Source organism: Spermophilus citellus, assembly GCF_964194105.1.
Source record: "Spermophilus citellus genome assembly, chromosome: 1".
NCBI classification, from domain to species: domain Eukaryota; kingdom Metazoa; phylum Chordata; class Mammalia; order Rodentia; family Sciuridae; genus Spermophilus; species Spermophilus citellus.
In genome coordinates, this window is record NC_138182.1 from 270,109,997 (window position 1) to 270,133,880 (window position 23,884).

Consider the following 23,884-nt stretch of genomic DNA (forward strand, 5'->3'; position numbering starts at 1 on the left):
GCCATTTGCCCAGAACTAGGGGTCTTATCTGCTGTGACATGACTGACTGCAGCTGGCCTGAAAAAACTGGAGCCATGGTGTGTGCTTGAAGGCTTTGGGTTTGTTTGGGAGGAAAATGAGTCTGCGTCCTCGGGAGCGTTGCATGACCCCTCCCCAGACACTGATCCACATTCGCCTCACATTTACTGAGGACCTGTGATTCACAAAGCAGCCCCTGGCCAAGGAGCTGGTGGGAAGATCAAGCAGGGAGAAGGCTGTGCCTCTGATCAAGGTGTCAGGCTGAGCGCCCTCTTCAAGCTCACTGGCCACTCACTCCTTTAAAACCAGGTGGAGACTTTCGCTTTAGGAGGGATCCGATCCTCACCTGATTCAGCCAGCCACACCCAGGATGGTCTCCCTTTTTGTTAGCTCTGAATCCACTGATAGTAACCTAATTGTGGGAGGATGTTCCACTGTACTCGCCAGAGCCCATCACATCAGTGAGCAAGACTTCTGGGGCCTTCTTAGAATCCTGCCTGCCTCAACTCTTACCAGTTCTCCTTTCAGTCTCTCCCACTTCCAAGTAATACTTCTCTGGCAACCAAATATTTTTCCTGAAATCCACCTTGTGTCATATGCGATCCCAACTAAAGGATGTGCCGCAGTCGGCTACTTTCCTGACTGATGAGTCAAAGACTTCCAGGGTAGGGGAATTCTGCACTCACACAGCATAAAACTATTTTAAAATTCCTATCTATAGTTCCTGAAAATTTTAGTTACCTTGAGTCCAAGGACCTTTGACAATGACTAAGGACCTAAGAAGGAGTATAGTTGCTGGTGGGGTGCCCGAGGGACTGCGGAAACTGAGTCAGGCAGCTGCCTTTTCCAATGGCCACTGAGCATGGACCTTGGGCAACCTTTGCTCCCAGCTCCTGTTGGTCACCTCATCTTAGAGGAAACACCAAGTATGCAAAATTCTGCTCTTTATCCAAATCTTCATTAGATAGTTGCAAAAGACCATATTTTATGGCACAGAAAGGTTGCCTTGAGAGTTACCACAATGTGCCAAAGGGACCCAGAATGAAACTCAAGGGTGGTTCCTTCATTCCGACCACACTCTGGCCAAACACTTTTTCCCGATTTTCAAAGTTATCTACTGTTTGGTAAAAAATCTGAGCAATATGAAAAAAAAAAAGTCCAGAATACAGATTTAAAGTAATTCAGTTGCTTTGGAATTTTTTATGTTCATAGAATAGTGCCATAAAAATAATTCATTGATAATGTAAAGATTAAAAAAACATATTGAAGAATCAAGTTCCAAATTAGAATACACAACTATTATTCTCTTATATATATGCACAATATGCCTCTATGTGAGTGTTTGTGTACATATCACACATATCTTCATATAGGAAAAGTGTCTAAAAAGTAAAATGTGAAGAACAAATGCTAAAATCATGTAATTTTCTTTTTATCTATTTCCTTGTTTTTCTTTAAGAGTTTTTATTATTTTATCCACTCAGGATATCACTCCTTTCTTTTGGGAAACTGGTCTTTCTCCAATTATTATTAAAATAGCCTCGGAATAGGACCTCATCCTGGCCACAGGATTGGCTAAGGATGGACATGTGACCAGCCAGGCCAGTCAGAGTCCTCACTGGGAGCTGGCACAGAGGGCTCTCTCCTAACTTCGTAAGGTCTGACTATAAGTTTAGAGAGGCCCACCATGGGCCCAGATCCTTGGGCCAAGAGAAGAGTTTTTCTATATAGAGAAGAGATATGCTTTACTTCTGGGTGGAGCAGGAGTCTACAGCAGTTGTGTTCAAGGAAAGAATCAGGGCTTACCTAACCACAAAGCTGATGTTGGAGATGTGGGGCCTTCTGAAGATTGACTCCGGGAGGAACAGCTATAAAACTGAGAGGAGAGAGGCTGGGACAGAAGTGGATCACTTGGTCATGCAAGTTGTCCCCATTAAGTTGGAAGTACACAGAGAACTTGACCCTTAGAGAATGAAAGTAAATTCCAGCTGAAGAGGAGATGGGGACCCTTTGCGACTGTGAACAGTATATAAATGTGCTCCGACCTGATGTCACTCTTTGATTGCATTTTATCCCCCACTGGCTGTTGTCGGAGAGATAAAAGGATGAAGGCAAATTTCCTTCAGGAGAGAAAAGGATAACTGTCAGTACGTACTTGAACACCTGCTATCAAGACACAATGGCTCAGATCTGCCCTAAGTTGCCACAGGGCTCCTTCACTCTGTTCCAAGGACAGAAGTTTAATTGAGGACTCTTCCTTCCCTGCCCCCATCTTTCCATAGTTGGAGAGTATTTCTTACAATTTTTCTAATAACCAGAAAAATGTCAGATCACTTATCTTTTTTCAAGACACATTAAAAAAAAAATTTAAGCACCTGACACATGGCAGATATTGTGTCAAACTCCATGAATGTTTGTGACAGATGCCCTTCAATTCTAATTTCTAAATAAAGCTTCAGAATGGTGCGTGGTGCTGTGGGGAGATAGAAGGCTGCTAAAGGCCTAAGACCATGAGGGCACTGGAAAAGGCTTCTCTGAGCCAGCCATTCTCAGCTGAGACCTAAGTGAGGAATGTTGACTCCAGCCTTCAGCCCTGTGGGGACAGATGCCAGGGGTCACCTAATAGGCCTTTTGCTGTGTGCTGTGCCACTCCTTTGCAATGGAACCACAGAATCTAAGGTGTGTCTAGACTGGTTTGCAGGTATTTACACCTTTATGGTGCTGATCTGAAGGTCTGTGGTGTCCCTGAGGTTTCACAGGGTGGACACAAATGTCACAATCAGGTATCTGTCCAATGGGGAGCACTGTGCACTGTCTGTGATCCCCCCAACTCTCTGGCAAAGGTAGGCACTAAGAACAGTGTTCCAGAGATGAGGGGCTGAGAAACGGGTAGAGTCCCTCCCAAGGTGGCCCATGTGATGGTGAAATCAGGACCCACCTGACTTTCAGGAGCAGGAAGAACGTGACACCTGGCATCTGTTAGCAGAGGAAAGCAAGAAAGCAACTTTGGACACCGAAAAACTTGGCCTCTAGGTTGTTTCTGAAGGGGATGTTTTGTCTGCACTGTCAAATGAGTGATTTGGGATCAGGGGGCCCATCTGCTCTCCACACTACTTCCTCTGGATACATCAACTCAGAAAAGACACGGGTGAGGGGTGCCAGTGCCTCTGGAGATAGGAAGAGAGAGACTGGCTCCCACAAGGGCAAGAGGAGAGAAGTGATTTAAATTTGAGCTGGAACTTGACATTCTTTCTCACCATTCAAGTATTTAGAGACATAAGTGTAAGAGGCCCACTTGGGATTGCACTCATTTTAACATTATTTCCACTTGGCAGCATAATATTGAAATGCTTTTCTTGTCTCCATCATCAAGAGATTAATCATCCAGGGATAAAAATTAAATTTAATCCCAAACTTAATCCTAATTTACTCCCAAATCAGTTCAAGACATCTCTTGGTACCTCAAACTTCCTAGAGCTTGGAGACTAAATATTTAAAAATCAGTTTTACTCTTGTTCACTCTAGGGAAAGATGAATGGAGTAAATTAACAGGCCCTTCAAAATGAATTCTTCTGTTGCTAACATTTTAGTGTGATGCTGAATACTGCACATTTTTAAAAAAATTCTATTTGTTTTTTCTTTTCTTAATAATCACATCATACTTCTCTTTTGGGCCTTCTCAATGTTCTTGGGGTTGACGGTGTTATACATTTTGGCTCAAAAATCCACCACCTGGAAAACAAGTTATACACTGAGAACTCCCCAAAGAACAGAGCACATGTATGAGTTTTTCTGGCATTTAAACACTACCACGTGTTTCACAATTAATTTATAACTTGCCTGCCATTTCTGCAGGTTAAACTCAGGCTCATTCATGTTTTAGTTGTTGGTCTTGGTAAGGCTGAGCTGCAAATGAAGAAGGGCTTCATTTCTCCCTTTATGAACTTCAATTTAAGATCATTTTATATTTTAAAATTACCGAGGTTTTGCTAAATCAATTATTGTGTTTCCAAACTCAGTGAGTTGAAGTGAAATTGTGACCTCTTCCCAGAATCTCCACAATTGTTTAGGCTATCTTTGGAGAAAAAAGTTAAAAATCATACTTTTAAGGGCCTGTATGTATGATATATTGGCTAATGCTGGGTTACCAGTATTTGGTTATTGTTATGCTAACTTCTCTGGTAAATAGAATACTGACTAAATGGTAACAGATGGAAGCTCATACCAATACCAAAGCAGTGGCTTTCAATATTAAAAAATACAGCTGTTACTCTACATAATTACTTCAAAACCACTGTTAATTCTTATGGGACATAACACAAAAAATATAACAAAGCAAAGATCACTTTTCCTAAGTGCTTAAAACATGAGGAAACAAACAAAAAACCCAAACCAATAATACCCAAATCTGTCAGGGTAAGATGTAAGAAAATATATTTATTTTTTCCATGACAATACTATGATAAAATTGTTAAATACATGCATGTTTTAAAAACAGACATAAGTAACATCAGCCAAGCGTACTAGTTTTATATTTATGGTGTCTTAGTAATAGTTCATTTATATTCTAAGTTCTTACTATAATCATATTTTCCAAAAGATATGGAAACTAAATTCTGAAATTATATGATGATACAAAATGTCCAAATTTCCCATTCTATCAGAACATAATATCCACATTTCCACAAGGCAAGGAATACTTCAGCTGTCATCTCTGTTAAGTGGAATTGTTTTATTTCATACTAAAGAATTCCCATTCCGAGTGAATCATTCAGATATACTTTGATCTATAGTTTACTTCCTGTATACGTTCATTTAAATGTTTCCTTATATGATTACACATGATTTTAGGTACAGCACATCACAATTAATCATTTGTGTTTTTTAAAAAAATGTCCTAATGGTAACATTTAAGAAATTAAAAAGGGAACAGTTTTGGAGATGCAGTTTGTATCTTCCTTCAGCTACATTTACACACACCTGACCAAACAGAAGTTAGTAAACAGTTACTAGTATTTATAAAAAACTAAAAATATGTAACATAACACCACCTTTAAAAAAAACACTCAGTCTACGAACCTTATAAAAGATAACTTGTATCTGTTCACAGTATGTGTATTTTGTAAACAGTAATTGACTATAATGCAGTTTTGAAAGTAAAAAATTTCCTAGTGTTATAAAGTAACTTCCTAGTGAAATAAGGATGTTGACTTATGGCCAGTTGATGGAAGAAGAAATGGTAAAACAAACATTCTTACAAGGTACATGGAGTATTTTTAAATGACTTATTTTTACCTTTGAGCAAGCATTTAAGGTAGTACTGTCTCCAAATTAGGATGTCTATCTTTCTATACAGGACAATCTTTTCCAAGCAATTATGAATTGAAATGTATTTAAGAAAAAGTTATGCTCCTTTTGAAGAAAACAACAGGATATAACAAATTCCAGGAAACCACAAAATACCTACCCTCGGCAACAATGAACTTAAAAGGATTTCTTTTTGTGTGTCTTCAACTATTTAAAATGTAATTAATATTTTTCCTAAGTATTATGATGGAAGAAAAAAATAAGTTGAAGGAACCATTGCTTATGATATGTTTAAAAATATGTGAGAAAGTAACTGGATCAAACTTGAGGAAGACATTTGAAAAAAATCTTAAGAAAACCATTATTCAGTACTCTTTTCTATGATCAACTGCAAAAATACTAATACAAATAATGTTAAACCTAACAGCTAACTTGTTTGTGATTTAAGGAAAACTATATTTCCACCTAGAAAGTTTGTGTTCTTCTAAAATGCACCACTGGAATGCTCTGGAAAAAAAAGTTCAGAAGTTGAAAGATATCCATTTAAACGGGAAGAACTCTAAAGAAAAGGACATTTTAAATGTATAAAGAAACACAGCAAACTTAAGTGAGCCATTCCATAAGATATACAAAGTACTTCAGACTTAAGTGTAGCATTAAAAAAAATCTATGTTGTTAGTTTTTGTTTATTTTTAAGTTTGACTGGCTATTGTGAAAACCATCTTAGGAGACACATGTAAATAGAATAAAAATAATTTCCTTATCAATTAGACATTTGTTTTCTCATTAACATCTTTTGGTTTTTAAGGTATTCAGGTCCAGAAAGTCACAAGTAATATAGGTTATTACTGCTTTGTATCAGATTAATGTTCCAGCAGTTGCCGGTTTACTTACAAATAAGTGCTTTTCGATTTACTGTTTCCATGGTTTTCAGCTAGACACTTATGCATAAAAACATTCAGAGGGTTTCCTCATAAAACATTTTTTTAAATTATACAAATGTAGCAGAGAATTTATCTCGCTTAGGTAAATTCTGTTCATAATTTGGACACCTATAATTCAAAATATTAACATTCCCAATTCAGGGAGAAACAAATACTACTCATAGGTAAAAGTAAGAGAATCCTGTCATGAACTGATACCATAATTATAAGCATGTGGATATATTCTAGACCAAATCACATACCTTGAAACTACCATATACAATACCCCCGGAAAATGTAAGCCAATTAATTGAATAATGTTCTTTATCACCTATACTGGCATTAAAAATAATTAGCATGAACACAATCATGTAATGGTTAAGACAAAAGAACTTACTGGAAAGAAATAAAAATCTAACCATCCTGGCAAAACAGGAGGCTTAAATATTATTAACAGGGCTGACATATAATCCATGAAGATATAAATAAACCAAATTCAAACCACCAAGAGATTGCCAATGAATTTAAGCTATGCCTAAAAGGCAAGTATCCTGAAAGTTTGGCCACAAGTCATTTTCCTCTGTAAAAAAATTTTCTGCAAGATACAAAAGATCAGAAATGTGTGATACTATAAAACTTTATTTTGGCAGAAAATCTTAGTTTAAAAGAAATGTTCTGAAGAAATATTTTATCAAGAAAATGAGTTCATATATTAATCATCTAAGCTCTCATGTACAGTGTTGTCTGGCCAGGACACGTGCTGAGTTGGTACAAACATGTCCCAAACTCTGTACCCTTTAAATAAAAACAAATCTCGAAGAGCTAAAATTATGAATAAGCTATCTAGTGACATGTATGCATGAGTCTTTTAAAGTTTTCAAAGTATGCTCATGCTTTTACAGTAGATTAAATCTTTGAGCCAACAGTTTTAGATTCACACAGCTAGATTCTGATATATACCACTACAGCAGAACTCTGTTGAATTTGCAACACTCAGGGATGGGGCTCAGTCAACAAAAGTGAGTCACTGAATTTTTGCTGTGTGCCTATTCTTGGTGGCTAATGATTCTTCCCATGTTTTACACCTGAGAGGCCCAATTTTAAAAACTGAAATTAAAAAGGTATGTTATAAAAAGCATACGAATTTTAACAGAGTCCAAAACAGGAAAACAGCAAAAATTATCTTAGTGTAAACAAACAAAAAGATTTTATCAGAATATGTGCCTGAGCAGTAGAAAACTTTTGAGATAACACTTTTTGAATAATGACAAGTTAAAGGGTACTTTAATTTCAAAATACCCATAAAACTGATTTCCAATTCTCTTTGGAAGAAAACAAGTCTCTAGTTTCCTTCGCTAAATTCCACTTAATTATTCACTTACAGAAAGAACTGTAGCTTTAAATACGGACAGTGTGAAGGCGATTAAGAAATTGCAGGACTGATTTCCGATAAGAATACAACCTGCATGAAGTTTTGAGAATGTGACTTTTTGCCACAGTTTCCGAGGGCAACAGTACTACATGTTCTAAATGCAATCCTTCAGATCCATGAGCCGTGAAAGTAATGCTGGTATGGAAAATGAGGCTGAGACTTCCTCCCTTAAACTTTTCAATGAATGGCTGCTTCTGTTTCCAGCTGCAGGAACAAAGCATCTCTATCACACAGCCCAGAAACACACAACTCAACTATGCAGACATTCAGGGGCCCCGATCCCAGGTCCAGGGCTGTACAGGTGCAGCAAGCTGATGACTTAGACAGCACGCGTGAACTACTCCATGCAATATATCACTCAAATAGTCTATCCATGTCAAAGGCCTAGTTTAGTATCCAAGAATATTTTTACATTAAATATTATTTCAAATGGCCACTCATGAAAGAAACAAGAGTTATAATGACCCCTAGAATTTCCACCTCTCACAAGGGATGCTTGAAGTTGGCTTATAAAACAGCTGACAATGTGTCCTATATGCAGTTCTAGTCCACAGATGTAATGGAACATGATTTTAGTTTAGATATTTAGAATTTTCTAACAGATGATGGGGCTTTTGCTAGGACAGAGGGCCTTCCTGCTACCTTTTTCCCCAGTTAGGAAGAGCTGGAAGAACCACATGTAGCCTTCCCCTAACTAGGTCTTAATCTGCTCCCCAAGGGAGAAGTAACTAATCTGACTGGATACAGCATGACCACTATTAGAGCAAATTGCACACACACGCATGGTCCCAGAACTGACTGTATAGTTTTAATACATATGTGTGTGTGCAGATTTACCAGTGTCTCTAACACTGGATATGTGACAGTAGGTGTCTTCTTCCCAACCCCCGCCCCAGTGCTGAGGCTCCTCCCACACCAGAGTTGTGGCAAGAATGGGCAGTAACAAACTGCCAAGCTCAGAGCAAGCAACAGGCAGCCTGCCCCAGGCTGTGAGCACGTTCCTCTGCTTCTCTTTACCCGTGGATCCCAGGGTATGGAACTCCAGAGGTGGGGAGAGGCGAACAGCACTCTGAACCTTCTTCATACAGTGAAGTTCTGGACTCAAGAGCCTTAACGATATCTGCCATCTGCCACACAAGTGAGGCGAGACAGGTCAGAAAGGGTGCAGATGAAAGGCACACCTCTTCAGGACAGATCCCATCTCCCCTGACCTTTTTGTGTTCTCAGGTTAGTGTGGTTGAGACCGACAAGCCTTCACCTTAGCCAATCCTTGTCTTGTCCTACGAGATGGAACACAGGACTTGGCAAGTTTCAATAGGGACACAGCACGAGTTGAGCAGGGTGATGACAAGCTCTGAAGGGGCTTGGAAGAGGCAGGAGTTACAGGAAGGAGCTAAAGAGGATACAAAGGAAGACGAGGAAACTCTTTAGGGATGGCTCTGGTTTGGTATATTTTTCATTATTAAAAATTTATATAAGCTATTATATAGTTTTAATACACTAGGCATGTGCATAATTATATTTCATTCCACATATCAAGAAGCTCAGAATTTAGTTTAAATCTAGCAGTTAAAAGAAGGATTCATAAACTGAGTACCTAAATAGATTTTGTCCCTTGTCACCCTGTGTTCTTTCTCTACAACATGGTTTTAAAAAAGATACAGTAAGAGCTAAAACTAATAATAATTGCTCCATTATTTGGGTATACATTGCAGAACTTCAGATGATACAAAACAAGCCTATCTTAACTAAATCCGATGTTTCAAATCTTCAAGTACTTCTGCATTAACTATCAAATGACAAAATACATAGACAACCCGAGGGCAGGGAAAACACACAATGGGCTTTTTCGTTTTGCACTCTGCTTTGCTAGGAACACACTCACTCCAGAACATCCCTGATGAGGAACCAGGATGGGCAGAGCACACCTGAGCTCAAGATTCGCCTCTGCAAGGTTCTCCAAGCAACCGCTGCACCTGTGCTGTAGGTATGTGCACTGATTCAAATGGACTTTATGACTTCCACATGACGTAGCCCTTAACTGTTCCTGAAAGAAGCATTCTCATTTTAGTTTTAAACTTAACCACTTCAGGACTAGATCTGATAGTCTGGACTGATAACTGCTTATGGGGGGGGGGGAGAGATCTGACAGATGAGGGGGAGGAAACCTGCTGGGAAGCGCCAAAGAACACCACTGCCTGATGACTGGGCTCAAGGGCATGGTTTTTTCAGGGGGTACCAAAGCCAATCAGAGCTACATGGCCAGTAGTGCCGCTAGATATTGCTTAGTAGTCATCTCACATAGGAAATCATTGGAATTATATGCTTATGAATAATATTTAGTTTACTCATATAAAGCTGACACTGTATCACAAAATAAAATGGATTTTAAAAAACCCACTTGGATCTATAGGCCTAGAAATTTAAGTTTCAAATATTAGGGTAACCAACTGCAGTAACGGAAGCTAGCATAAAAGCTAAAAAAACAATGGAAAGGTTTGAAAAACCTACCAAAGCAAGAAAACATGATTCTGATTCAGGCTGGTCAGTGTGTCACACTTGTTTTCCAAGTTTGTACCCCTGAGACAACTGTTTGATAACCATTATACAGTAGGCACAGAAATCAGCACTCTTTATCAAACAGAACACTAAATAGCTGTTGCTACATTAAAAATTATATTAACTTTTATAAATGCTGTGGATAGAGGAAAATCATCTTAAAAGTTTAAAATTCTGTGCTTGGTTGTCCTCTAAAATGGAGTAAATGTCAGGCAAATAAACATTATGTGACTATGACATTTTTCTCCCATGCCTGCAAATCCCCCTTGTAATTCCACAAGCATACATACAAGAAAACCATTAACAACAGAAAACAGGTGCTGTGGGATTTGTTCTGCGTATAGCATTTGCCTCTTGAAGGGGAAATTCTTTAGCTCAAACACCAATAGCTCTGAATCTTGAGTGTTGTGGGTTGAGGATTCCGAGTCACGTACTTTGGCTTTTGGACGGCATCAAAAGCTCATGCACACTCCTAGTACAACCTGCACGTGGTAAAGTTCACTTGGCTCCAATGCTTCACAGGACCCTCCAAGAATGCCCAGCGCTGCTGAGGCAACGCAGGCAGTAAGAGCTTATTGAGATGGCAGACTGAAGTGACAGGGTGACACTGTTAATCATTTGGTTTGTTCTGAAAAAAGTTTGTAAAGGACCACCCCCCTCCATTAGATTTAGGAGAGTCTTCATCTTTAGGGGGAATCAAAAATTGTCGGGAGTTGATGGAGCATGGACTTCCAAAAGAGACGATTTCACTGTTACTGTCTGTGGATAGAGGGGAGTCTGGGGAGACTAAGTTCCACGTGTTTACATTTGCCTGAGGCCGATAGCCTGCAGTCTTATCCACCCCATCTCCTGCAGCTGTGGCCTGTGCAGCAGAGTTAATGGGGAGGCGCATTTGGGGCTTATAGCCTGCGCCCACCACAGGGTCAGTGTCTTGTTCCTCCTCTGGTTTGGCCTGAGGCTGGTACATGGACTGAATATCAATGTAAACGACTTGTGCGGTCCCTCCAGCTTCGTCCACTGCCGGGTTTGGCAGCTCCTCCTCGATGATGGGAGGACAGTAGGACACGACCACGTGGTTTTCAGGTTCCACATCAGAGCTATCATCAGGACGCTCGGCTACTGGAGAAATGATTTCTGTATCTTCTATTTTAGGAACTGTTGATTGAGTCTCCAGAACCTCAACATTATTTGGAGTACAAGGATTCATTTCCAATGTTTTAAGAGCACTGCTTCCCTAGAAATAAATTTTCAAACAGTGATTAAGAACAGCTCTAAAATAAATATTAAAAAAATTCTCTCTCTCTTAAAAAAAAAAAACAGCTCTAAAAGCTACTGCAATGCTTCTCCTACAAAAAGGGCATATTTATTTTTTCACATCTGCTTATAAACATTGCCTCTGATACTCTGTAGTGCGCAAACAGAGCAAAGCCACTGTTTTGTCCACATTAGTATTTCCCATTGCTATTAATAGTAGTGGAAAAAAAGGGCACAGTATAAACAGTCCGAGACTAATAATTTTAGAAACACACGTTAAAAAATGCTATTTTCTCCATACTTTTTGCATCTGCAGGTTACAAACTTTTCACAAAAGATGAAAGAAAGCAAATATTTCAAAGACAAATTTAAGAAAATAAAAGATTACCTCACAGACACTCTTTTGAAATTGCAATGCTTTACAATTTTCCGGGTTTGGGATATCAGGGTAGAAGGTTTCTTTAATCCTTTAAATAAAGAATAATTAAATATATTTAATAACTAAAAAGTATGAATCATATAACAAATAAGTCATAAGGCTTATTTATTTTTTGTGATGCTGGAAAATGAACCCAGGGCTTTGTATACACTAGGCAAGAGCTCTACTACTGAGCTTCATCTCCAGCTCTGTATTTTATTTTTGATACAGGGTCACACTAAGTTGCTGAGGCCAGCCTCAAACTTGTGATCCTCTTGCATTAGTCCTCCAAGTAGCTGGGATTACAAGCATATGCTGCCACACTTGGCTTGGCTTATTTTGACATTTCATATCAATATTTTAATGAAAACCTGAGATAAAAACATGTGATCATTCACTACAGTTTTCTATACCAGGTTCCAAATTGAAAAGTATAAATAATAATTTTATTCCTAGAACTATAGTATCTTATCATGAAAATGGAAAGCAAATTATTAAAATGGTGACTGTGCCATTATATCCAAAGTAAAATACAGACATTGTCCGTGCAACCATTATTTTCAGACTGCAAACTGGCTTAAGCAGGATCGATCACTTGGGGAACAGGTCTGCACAGGCAGGTCTCTCCTGCTCACCACAGGACTATGCAGGCACAACTATGGTGCTGCATTACTGCTTTACCATGGTGCTTAACAACAGGAGCAGGCAGGTAAAACCATGTGTCCCAAGTACGTCAACTGTCATGCCAAGAAAGAGAAAGCCTATTAGTTGTGGGTAAAAACTGAATGCAAAAAAAGAAAAAAAGAGAGAGAGATTTGCTCAGTGTCATATTAGATTTTTAGAGTTAAAGCAATTAACAAGAACTTTATTGAAATTCCTGCAAGAAAAAGAACTGTTAATGTGAGTCTGAAATGTTCTAACTTCTAACCATCCTTCTTACTTTGTCTCTTTTTTATTTTTTAGTATTACAATAACTATTTTTAAAATGTGATTTTTGGTAACAAGAATATGGCTATCAAAATTAGGCTACAGTTCTATAACTATAATTATTTTGATTTAGAAGCCAGAATTGCTAGAATACATTCTCTTCTTCGTCAGAACTGATAATTGTTTTAGAAAGTGAGGACTTTTCTCTGCACGAATGCAGCTTACAGCCATCTGCCCCACACCCAGGACAGCTCCTGCCAGTTCACCAAGTATGTGCCACTATCTCCTCTGAGCCTCTGCCCACCTCACCCCACCTCATCTCAGCCCTTGTCTCTGTCAGTTCACTCACAATTTCAGGATTCGTAGATTCTTTGTCTGGAATGTTCTTTTAACCTCCCAGACCCTCCCGGGAGCAGTCTCCCTGTGGCTCCCTGTTCCTCTCCTTCTTAGTACCCACCCCCACTTTGCAAGCACATGGTCACTGGACACTGGTGGCTCACTGACCCTTTTCCTCATTACGGGAGAGCTCTGTAAGGACCAGGTCTGTTTTGCTCATCACTATCTCCCCCTTCACATGGAAGGGGAGCCATGCCTGGTGCACAAAGGAGTGAGGGACCACGATGACCAGATTTTCTAAATAGGTCACCAGGACAAGTGAGACCTTAATCATTAAATCACATTTTATCCTGAAGATGCCTGTTGTAATACTTATGTCTGATATATATTTGTGTACATATATGTATATGTTTGTGTGTACATATATATGTACATATATATTTTTATTTATTTTATCACGATTTCCAGTACCTTAAATTATAAGTAAGAACAGGGGAAAATTTATACTCTTACTCTATTAACTTTAAAACTTTTAAATAGAATGTCATGTTCTTGCCTATTAATTAAAGTCCACATTAAATCTGACTAAGCAAAATATATACTACTACTAACTCATAAAACTATAAAGATGTACTTATTTTGTAATACAAAACTAAATAATCAAGCCCCTAAAAACAAAATAGAGTAAAAGCAGGTGCCATTACCATTCTCGTTTCCGATAGCAAAGGATGCTTGTTACTACACCAACAAGGACAGCCACTGCCACGGGGATAAGGATGGCAATAATCAACCCCACAGCTGAAAGAGAATGTTGCAAACAATAAAAATCACCATTTTAGTATCAAGTGTACAATAAACTTGATTAGAAGATACTTATGTTAGAATTATTTGAAAAGAAAAAAAAACTTAATGGCTCCAGGGACACTGAAAAACTATTAAAAATATGACCTTTAAATCTTCCAAGTATTATTATAATTTTTAATTCTTTGGAACAGACCTTCTCAATCTTGACACTACTAAGATGGGGGCCAGGTATTTCTGTGGTTGGAGGGGGATGTGCTGAGAACTGTCCTGTGTACTGCAGGAAATTTTATCACACCCCTCCCACTACAAGTCTCCAATCAGAAACCTCGCAGACACTACTAAGTGCCTCCTCCAGGGCAAAGTCTCCCCCTGCTGAGAAGTACTGCTTTGGTGAACCACAACCTCCTCACAGCTCTTCACTTAAGAGCTGAACATGAACTCTAATCCTCTTCTCAGAGGTAGAGCCTAAGCCTATGGTATATGATGTACAAACATTTTTAAAGCATATTATTTCACTTAGATATATTAAAAATTACAGACAGTTAAATTTAAACAGGTTGACAATTATACAAAATCAATATGAACTCGCACTTTTAGACTTTGGATGTATCCCTAATTCATTAATTTCTTAGGTACCCATTTGGAAATAGCTTCAAATAACTGACAGGAATAAATGAGAGGCCATCCCATAACCTTTTATCCTAGTATAAAAATTCAATAAAATGTAAAATTATTTTTTAAAAAGGAGAGAAAGGGATTTTTTCAGACTAAAAATTGCTAGGAACACTATGAGTTGAAGGATGGAAGACATTTCAAGGTCAGTATCTGACTTACAATTTTCCTTTGTCACCACAAACATGCTCTTCTCTGGGCCCATGCCACCATCTGTATAGGCTCGCAACACCAGATGATAACTTGTTTTACCCTGAAGATCAGCAATTCTCAGTGTCTTCTGGGATATGTCAGTAATATTCTTAACCTTTATGTCGGAACGACCTGTTTTTAAAATGAAGAACATTCTAACTCATCTCTACACAATCTTTAATACATGATTATACATGCCAGTCACACCAGTCACTCTTTAAGTGAATCTGTCTGCTGGCTACCCCCAGGATCAGGAGCCAGCTCCAGCCACATTCGAATTCCACCTCTGCCAGTCAGGACTGTGTTCAAACTACTTTGAATTTGAGGGTCTTTGACTCTGAAAACAGAACATCACGACTTGCTCACAGGACTGTGTAAAGTTTCACACACACCCTTTAGAACAATGGCTGGTGTATGTCTGGCAATCAATACAAGTCACTTCCTGTCCATTACTAAGACTATGAAAACCACACAACCCAAACCCACCGGGGCTGATGCTGCCTGTGAGTCAGAGGCAGAGGCTGGACAGGGCAGGAGTGCAAATCAATAGAGACGACTTCAAACCACTTTGAAAAAAGATCCGTGTTATGGGAATTTTAAAATAAGAGACTAGGAGGAAGTCTTTGTATTATTTCAAAAGAAGTGTGAATAACTGTTTAAACTTACTCTATTTTTAAAAATAGCATCCAAAATAATGCAAGATGACAGTTTAAAAAATTAAATAGTAAACGGCTAACAACAAAATGTGGCAGTTCCCTACTGATCCCTTCCCTCACCACCTATAACCATTTCAAAATGTTTGGGTTTCTTTTACCTTCATATTTTAAAATAACCTTAGACTGCTAGCTTTTAAATTTTAGATAATATCACATCCAAAAAGACAGATGAAGATTTAGCTCTTTTCAACTACTGCTATCTCCCCAACCATATCATTCATAAAGAAACTTTGCAACATTTGGTGAGTTCAATGTTGACATTATTATGATCTCATGAATATGTGTTACTGCTAAAAATAAAAAAGTGTTTGGTACAAAGTTCCATTTCTGTTTTCTTACTTTCTTACTGCCTTTCTCCCCTCAATTTGTTTGATTTTCTACGTACCAATTCCTAATTCTTCCCACGTATGCCAATGAATACTCAATACAATTTTCTACGTGGTCTAACAAAATTCCAGTTTCACATCTCCCCTGCCACCTCCCTGCCTCCTGCTCTAGACTGGAAGACTTCTGGGCTTCCCTGTCCTTCTCTCCTCTGCAGCTTCCTGGGACTCCCCACTCTTCCCAATGCAATACACTCTTTTAGCAGTTTCCTGAGTGAGGTAGCATGGGGGAAGTACACACTTGCAGCATTTCACGTCTAGAAATGTCCCCAATCTACTGCCATATTGGTGGGAAGACTGGCAGAGTAGAGAACTATGATTGAAAATGATTTTCACTCAATATTTTGAGGACACCACTGTGGAATCTCATAGTATCTGTATGTGGGAACTCTGGAGCCTTAGCCCTGGGTCCCTTATAAGGAACCCAATTTTCTCTGATTGTTTCTAGGACTGCATTAGGCACCTGAGGTTCACTACAATATACCTTGGCATACATCTATTCCTAGCTATCTTCCTGTGTACTTGTTATACCCTTTTACTTTTGTATAAGCACAATCCTGCAGTTATGGGACACTTCCTTCAATCAGCTTTCCATTCATCTCAGATTTGTCCTATTTGCTTCCAACACCTGGTCCTGCAGGGTCAGGTGCATTGCTTCTCCATGATAGTGGCCCACTAATTTAAATTTAGATTTAGCATCCTCTGCTCATCTAAGTCATCTGCCTGTGCCCACCACGACATTTCTGAATCCTCCTTTTGGCTGTTGTCTCGCCATCTGCATTCTCTTTTTCCTTCTGGCTTTGTGACTTCTGCTCTTTTATACTCTAACTCAAGTGACAACCCACCATGTCTACCTGGAAATCCAGATGCTAGAGTTTCAACTTGTTCAAGTATAAAATTTCTAAGCATTTGAGGAAAATTATATTCATCTCTGGATATTTGTAGAATCTCCTATTTAGGGTTTCCTTGTCCATGGGCCACCCTGAAGGGTCAGGAATCGCAGAAGTCAGCAACCTGGGAGGGCGCACATTACCGCAGCAGCTCTCGGAAATGACTCCGACAATGGCCAGTCAGCATCCTGGGGCAGTACTGCTGTTCTCTACTTGTCAGACAGGCTTTAAATAATTAAAAGGGTTTCCTTCTGAGGAGAGGTCCTAATGGAAGTAAAAGCTCTCAGACTGAGAAGATGATCCTCTTGTACTGTGCATCAGTAGATAAGAAACGGCTGCCTCCCGACAGAAATACGGCTCAGGAAAAAGCCAGCAATCTGTACAAACATTTCAGTACTTATAAATTTGAGAACTCTTGCTGGACACTTGCCAACTGACCAGGACTGATGGTACTTTTTAAAATTGAAAGGCTACTCGCAACTCCACTCAAACCAATTTTAAGTTTCTTAGCACATTATGGCTGGGCTAAGGATGAGGCTGACCATGCTGATGGCTCCCTGTCAGATTACAGTGGGACTCTGAAGCCTCTGGATTCCTGGATTTTTCTCTTAAGTAAGTTTCATAAGATGCTATGTTATGGATCATGCAAGGCTAATAAACTCTCTGTCCTTATGGGACTTTTAAGAGACATCAGAGTAAATGACCTAAATGATTTCTAAAAGACCACACATGCCATTTTTGCATATTAAAGTCTTGACACTCTCATAGCCATAAGATGACTTCATTTTCATTTCCCTATTTTTTCAGACAGTTTTGATAAACCAAAGTAGCTCTCTCTTCCCATTTCTTTTCTTTCCTTCGTGGGTAATGGCAACTTTTGATAAACACTACAGTCACACTAGGGATTTACTTACCTGATTCCACACTGCCCCTCTTAGACGTGTCTCTTTCTCCTTTTTCAAAGTAAAATAAATACCCTCTTAAAAAGCCTCTAAGCTCTTCCACAGGAATATCTTCCCATTTTACTAATATGGAATCTGCAGATGTATCTTCAACAGTAAAATTTGGTGCAACAATTGGAGCTGTAAAAACAAAAACGGAGTCAGTTGCTGAAGGAAAGTTTGCTAATATGGAGTAAGACTGTAATAGTTCATGAGATTTCTGGCCTCAAAACCAGCTAAACTTGGAATTAGAACTGTGTTTTCTATTTAACCATAAACCTCCAGTGACAGTAACACAAAATTTATCTACTAGGTTTATAGGAACTAAGGTAGAACTTACAATGCAACTTCTGTACAAAACACATACCTAGGGAAACAACTTGTACAAAATCTTTAAGTGAACACTCAAATATAATTAAATTTTATTTTCCTTCTTCATTGATAGTCCTGGAATAAGTTAACAGTTAACAGTTTTTAAACTTATATAAATGGAAATAAAATATTTTTGACATCCAAGCTAACATTTAATTTTCTCAATGACAATAATAAAATTGTGAAATATAAACATTAAAAAACAAGTAACCAAATAAATAATTTTGAATTTACCACAAGAATTATTTTTCCTTTCTTGAATACCTTAATTCAATCTGTTTTTGGAATTCAATCTCATCTGAGTTGTAATTTTTCATGTTACCTGAACTCTAAAAAAAAATCCTTACCCACTTAACTTACCCAATTCTTCTATGTATCCAGTTATAGAACGTAATAATTGATATCCTTGATTTCTGCACCCATACAGGAAAAAGTTGTATCTTATACCAGGTCGAAACTGATCTATAGGATGAACAGATTAGTGAAGTGTCATAAATACACACATACAATTACCAGGATTATCTATTTTAGATATGGAACATAGAACCTAAAACTCCTTCCAGGATCATGTCAGTAACCCACTCCAGGTGCACATCCTTCCATAAATCCCTCCTTTCCCTACATGATGCTATTTCTGGGTTGAAGAAGACAGTGCTCCAAGAAGCAGAATCTATGAGCTCCATTCTACCTTGAAGCTTTGGTGTTAAATGGAACCAGGCCTGCTCCTCTTTGCAACACTGTAGTTAAGTGTCTCCAGGTGAGTTAACTCCACACACATACAAGGGAGGTATCTTAATTTCAACCCTAAAATCACATTTAAAATGCTGCCTGGATCCCAATGCAATGTGCATAATGTGAGCAGCATGAAAGTGCACAAAACAAGGTCCCTGGTGGGAGAAGGTGGCAGTGGTGGGAAGACACAGAACAGGGTAACCATAATAAAGTGTGTTGCTCTGTGCTGTAGATACTATGCTGTGTGACCTTAAGTGAGGGACCAAATGAGTCTAGGATCAGAAAAAGCCACTGAAGTGATGTTTGAACAGAGCCTTGAGGAGCAATTAGGGCTCATTAGGGAAGATAATGCTTGGGGAGAAATGGTAGAGTAAGAATTGCATTCAATGTTCGGGACACAATTATTCTAACATACTTAATAAATTAATTATTTAATTATGTGCTCACAGAACACCAGTGGTCTATAGACTCAAAAGTGAGATGATCAACCTCTAAAATCATACAGCCTGACAGGGAGAACACTGAAGCCACAGAATGCACTCCCAGGAGAAAAGTGACCTGCACACCACTTGCTCTCATGTGCACTGCCAACATTCGAGGGAGAGCCGGGGAAGGGGATGGCCAGGGAGCATCACCGGTGACAAGCTACCTGCTCCATACCCCCAGGGGAAAGAACCACACTGCTCACCAGCCACTCAGGTGTGAACATGAGGAAGGGACTCCAGTTCCAAAGGACAAGGCAGGTTAAGCCTGTGGTCACCAATATTTCCTGAGTGGGGGTTAAACTGTCCCCCTGATGTCCTATGGAGGCTGGGCAGGGAGACCAACCTTCAAAGACACTGTCTGCTATTTGGGTTGTTTTCAATTTTTCATAATTACAAATACTGTTGTAGAGAACATTGTTAGATACAAATGAGTTGTTCTCTAATTATTTCTTAGAATAAATTCCAAGACAAGTAATTACTAGATCACAGAGTTAGAATCCTTTCACATCCATCCATATTGCTACAAACCACATTCCAGAAGAGCTAAACCAGTTCCCATCTTCCCACTGGTAAAAGGAATATGCTGGCCGCACTGGCCCTGGTCTCCTGTATTGCTTCTGAAATATATTTTTAAGAACTTTGAGAGACACTAATCCATCTTACCAGATTCTATTATGGTCTCAGTGCTATTTGAAGGAATCTTTTTCCAGTCCATAAGGCAGGGATCTGACCGAGATGAGTTACACCATTTAATAACATAGTCACAAGTCATATTGGGGTCATGATGCCAGGTGAGGAGAATCTTCTTTCCTATTCCAACAGCCTGCTCTACTTTGAGATCATCTTCAACAAAGAATGATATTTTACTGGCATTAAAAACAATATTGTAAAGCTTACTTCATGAAAATAAACTTCAGTGTACACAAGATTACAAAACAGTGCTCACGCTAGATAAATGTTAAGCATAAAGATGAGAAGTGCTGCTTCATTCTATTTATTTAACATTTACAGCACTTACCTGTACACAAAGATTAGCATTGCAGCCTGAAAAGGTTAAAAAGCACCAATGATTAAGCAGGGATGTATTGGGGCTGGAAGACCCAGAGTCAGAAGAAGGGGGCTGAGGGAATGCTATGGGGATGAGCACTGGAGGGGAAGTGGCATGGCCACTCAAGATGAGGAAGAGAAGCAGGAGGCTGGTAAAGGACACCAGGGGGCAGTTTAACCCCCATTCTAATCAACCTCTCTGAATGCAATGTGAGCCCCAGAGAGCAGCCCCAGCACAGTATGCAGAATGGACACATGAGGAAAAGAATGGGTGGCCAAGCCCCTCGTCCTCCTTTCCAGGAAGCTTTGATCCCAGAGCTGAGCTGAGGGGACTCTGGCTGACCAGGAGCAGGGTGGGGAGGAGGAATGTGCAGGTGTGGTGAAGATCGGAAAGGGACAGTGGCTGAGCAGTGGGCCAGCCTCCACAGCGACCCCTGGAAGACTGAGGCATGCATGGCAGAGGCGGGGGCCCAAGGGATAGCACTAGGGGCCCTGTGGGTGCCCTGGTTTAGACTTCTGCCAAATCTGTGCCTAGATGAGGGGTGGGGCCTGAGGCCAGTGGGACAGGGGGGTGCAGGGCAATGTAATCAAAGGGAGAGGGAAGTTTCCCACAGTAACAGGAGAAAAAAAGTAATTTCTCAATTGATTTAAAGATTTAGTAGGAAAAAAAAAACACAAAAAAAATCTTTGAACGTATTTACATTCATAAAGGAGCCACTGCTGAACATAAGACAATAAATTGGCTTAGAATATAGACGGCTTTGGACAGACACCAGGTTTTTGGCTCAGTGTGATTCAAAGGCACAACTGAACCTGACCTGAGGCGGCTGAGTCTGGAAGGGGCCCTCAGGGAGCAATGGGGGTCAGGGGCTGTGGCTTTCTCTGGGGGCTGATGACCAGACCAGTTAGCCCTGTGAACTCTCTTTCTAAAGACACACGGAACAGGTAGGATTAGAGCTTCTGAGTTACAGGACAACACAGCAGTGGCCTCTGGTGGTAAGGGTGAGATAAAAGATCAAAATCAGCAGGTTATCTTCTCAGGAAGGTTCACAGAGCTCCTGTGGGGGCGGGGAGGCAGGCCTAATGCAGGGCCAGCAGCCGGCCTGTCTTGACCTAACCTTCCTGTATATGCCACACCGCTCCCTGAGGCCCTCTCCAGCCTGTCCTGTTATCTCAGCTCAGGCCAGCGTTTTAAGTCTCTGAAATGTACTGTGCTTTCCCTAGTCCTTCCTCCTTCCTCCTACTGGCTAAGAAAGGAGCCAGTGTTGGAAAGACACTGGGCAGACCCTGACTGGACCCTGCTTTCCTTCCTCTAGGAGTGGGTACTAGAAAAAGGTGCTCCCATATGGGCAGCACAGCAGAAGGGGGCCAGAAAATCAGTTGGAAGAGGTTCACTGGAAAAAGAGGTGGAGTGGTAATTTAAAACCGTGATTCAAAAAGCTGTCCAGGTAGAAGCTAAGGAGGAGTACAGTAATCATTGGTAATCTGTAAAATTTAAAGGAAGACACTTATAATTTTTAAATTTCACTACAATTGTTGTTGTTTTTTTTTCTTTCCCCAAAGCCTGTATTAAAGATCTAATTTAGACTTTAGGAAGACAAAATTACCAATTAAAACAAATATTCTTCTTCTGCCTGATAGTTTGTAAAACAGCCTGGCTGACAGAATAGGCTCCTATCATCTTGGAGAGAGATTTGAAAACAGTACTTGAATAAAAAGTTAAAATTATTTCTTAATGACAGTACTATCCATAACCATAATTCTTAACATTATGTGATAAAGTGGAAACAGTAATAATTTTATAAGTGTACAATGCTTCAAGTCAATACTAATGACTGCTCTCAGTGAATATTAGACATTAATCTGCTTGTTCCTCCATACATGATATATGTCAGTACACAGAAGCAAGTAACTTCTATTTTTTACTTTATTTTCCTGTTCTTATACTCCAAGTTGTCTTAAGTACTTACCATTTGGGATTTCCATACTAGCGATTTTAGAAGGTGGAGATGAACCAACTGAATTTTTTGCCACCACACTGATGATGTAGTCATTTTTATCAAGTTGTATTTCTGCTTTGTGTTGAGGATCAGGGATCTCAGAAAGGGATTGTGTTTCTTCATTTGATGAACATGATACATTATAGGAAAGTATTTTTCCATTAGCTTCATTAATGGGTAAAGGCTAAGAAAACAGAAAAATAAATTGGTAGTAAATACTTGCAAAAAGCAGCTGCAATGAGGCAAGGTCGTCAAGTCTGAAGTGGATGATGTGATCACATAACAGAGTCACATTAGAAAAGACCAAGTGGTCACGACCATGAAACAGGTTTCCAGTCCACTAAGAGCTGGCTATATCAGCAAAAGTGATACTGAAGCAAAAGCCATCCATCCCTACTCTAAGTATTACAAGCACCCAGAAATTTAAAAATTGAGTAAATACAAAACTATATTTATCTTCATAATTTCAGAAGGAAAATTTTAAAGTGTCAGAGGCACTGCTCTATACAAAACTTTAAAAATTGTGGTATTATGCACTGTTTTCTCATTTTAAAGTAGTACATGTTCACTACAGAAAATTGGAAAATATATAAAAAATGCAAAGAAAAAAAATCTCCTACATTCCCACCTTTTGGATACTCTTGTATTTTAATCTCTCTTTTAAGGTATTTTTCTAGGTATAGAGTTTTATTTATTGTTATTTTTTAATTAATGACCCCATCATGACTTGTGATGATGTTATTAAATGGTGTAACTTATCTTAATTTCAAGTCTGCCATATGAACTGAAAAGAAGTTCCCTTAAATATGATTCTAATCATACTACACAATTTTATACTTTTTTCACTTTTCTTTTCTATATTAACAATTACATACATTTTAATGGCTTTATATTTCATGTACCATTTTCACCAGAATATCTGAATATGTCTTAAACAAATGGAATTTAAGTTGTTCCCACTTTTTCACAATACTAAAATAATATTTTATTGAATGTCTTTGTACCATATTTTTTTCATTTTTTTCCTTTTTCATATTTCATTAATTCTTCAACATGGATTCCCAAAAGGTGACTTAAAAAAGAAATGAACTTTACACTTCATTTCAATTGTTCAAACTGCTTCTGAAACAACTGCACAAATTTATATGGCACTGTTTGGGGTCCACTGCTCATAAAACAAAAATGTAACCCACACTTGGGACTCTATGGTTTACGGCTATAAGTTTCTGACTAAAACAAAGGAGAAATTCTTAGGTTCTTCATAGACTTCATAAAATGAGAGTCAAGAGAGCTCAGAACGGAGACAGAGGATCCTCAATACAAGGATCCTGGTGAATTAAGAGTGAATGAGGAATCCGGGAGTCTTAGGAGCCAGGTTAGATCTCAGCAATGCTGCCAACTTAGCCAATCTTGGAAGTCTTGGCCCCTTGACAGCCAAGTATCATATGCAAGTTACACATGGGAGTATCATATGCA

The 23,884-nt window shown here is 39.0% G+C and overlaps 1 protein-coding gene across 2 annotated transcripts in view; it reads right to left on the minus strand.

Moving 5' to 3' along the window:
• Positions 1-4,423: 4,423 nt before the first annotated feature.
• LIFR (LIF receptor subunit alpha) overlaps positions 4,424-23,884 on the minus strand; it is a 77,582-nt gene continuing 58,121 nt past the window's right edge. For both annotated transcript variants that reach the window (XM_081310351.1, XM_081310352.1), the window contains 8 exons: positions 22,379-22,592; positions 20,025-20,204; positions 18,505-18,606; positions 17,746-17,913; positions 14,813-14,974; positions 13,879-13,972; positions 11,882-11,960; positions 4,424-11,473 (listed from right to left, as the gene is read on the minus strand). In XM_081310351.1, coding sequence (XP_081166477.1) covers positions 10,850-11,473; positions 11,882-11,960; positions 13,879-13,972; positions 14,813-14,974; positions 17,746-17,913; positions 18,505-18,606; positions 20,025-20,204; positions 22,379-22,592 — 1,623 coding nt within the window. In that variant the 3' untranslated portion in view covers positions 4,424-10,849. The remainder of the gene's footprint in view (positions 11,474-11,881; positions 11,961-13,878; positions 13,973-14,812; positions 14,975-17,745; positions 17,914-18,504; positions 18,607-20,024; positions 20,205-22,378; positions 22,593-23,884) is intronic.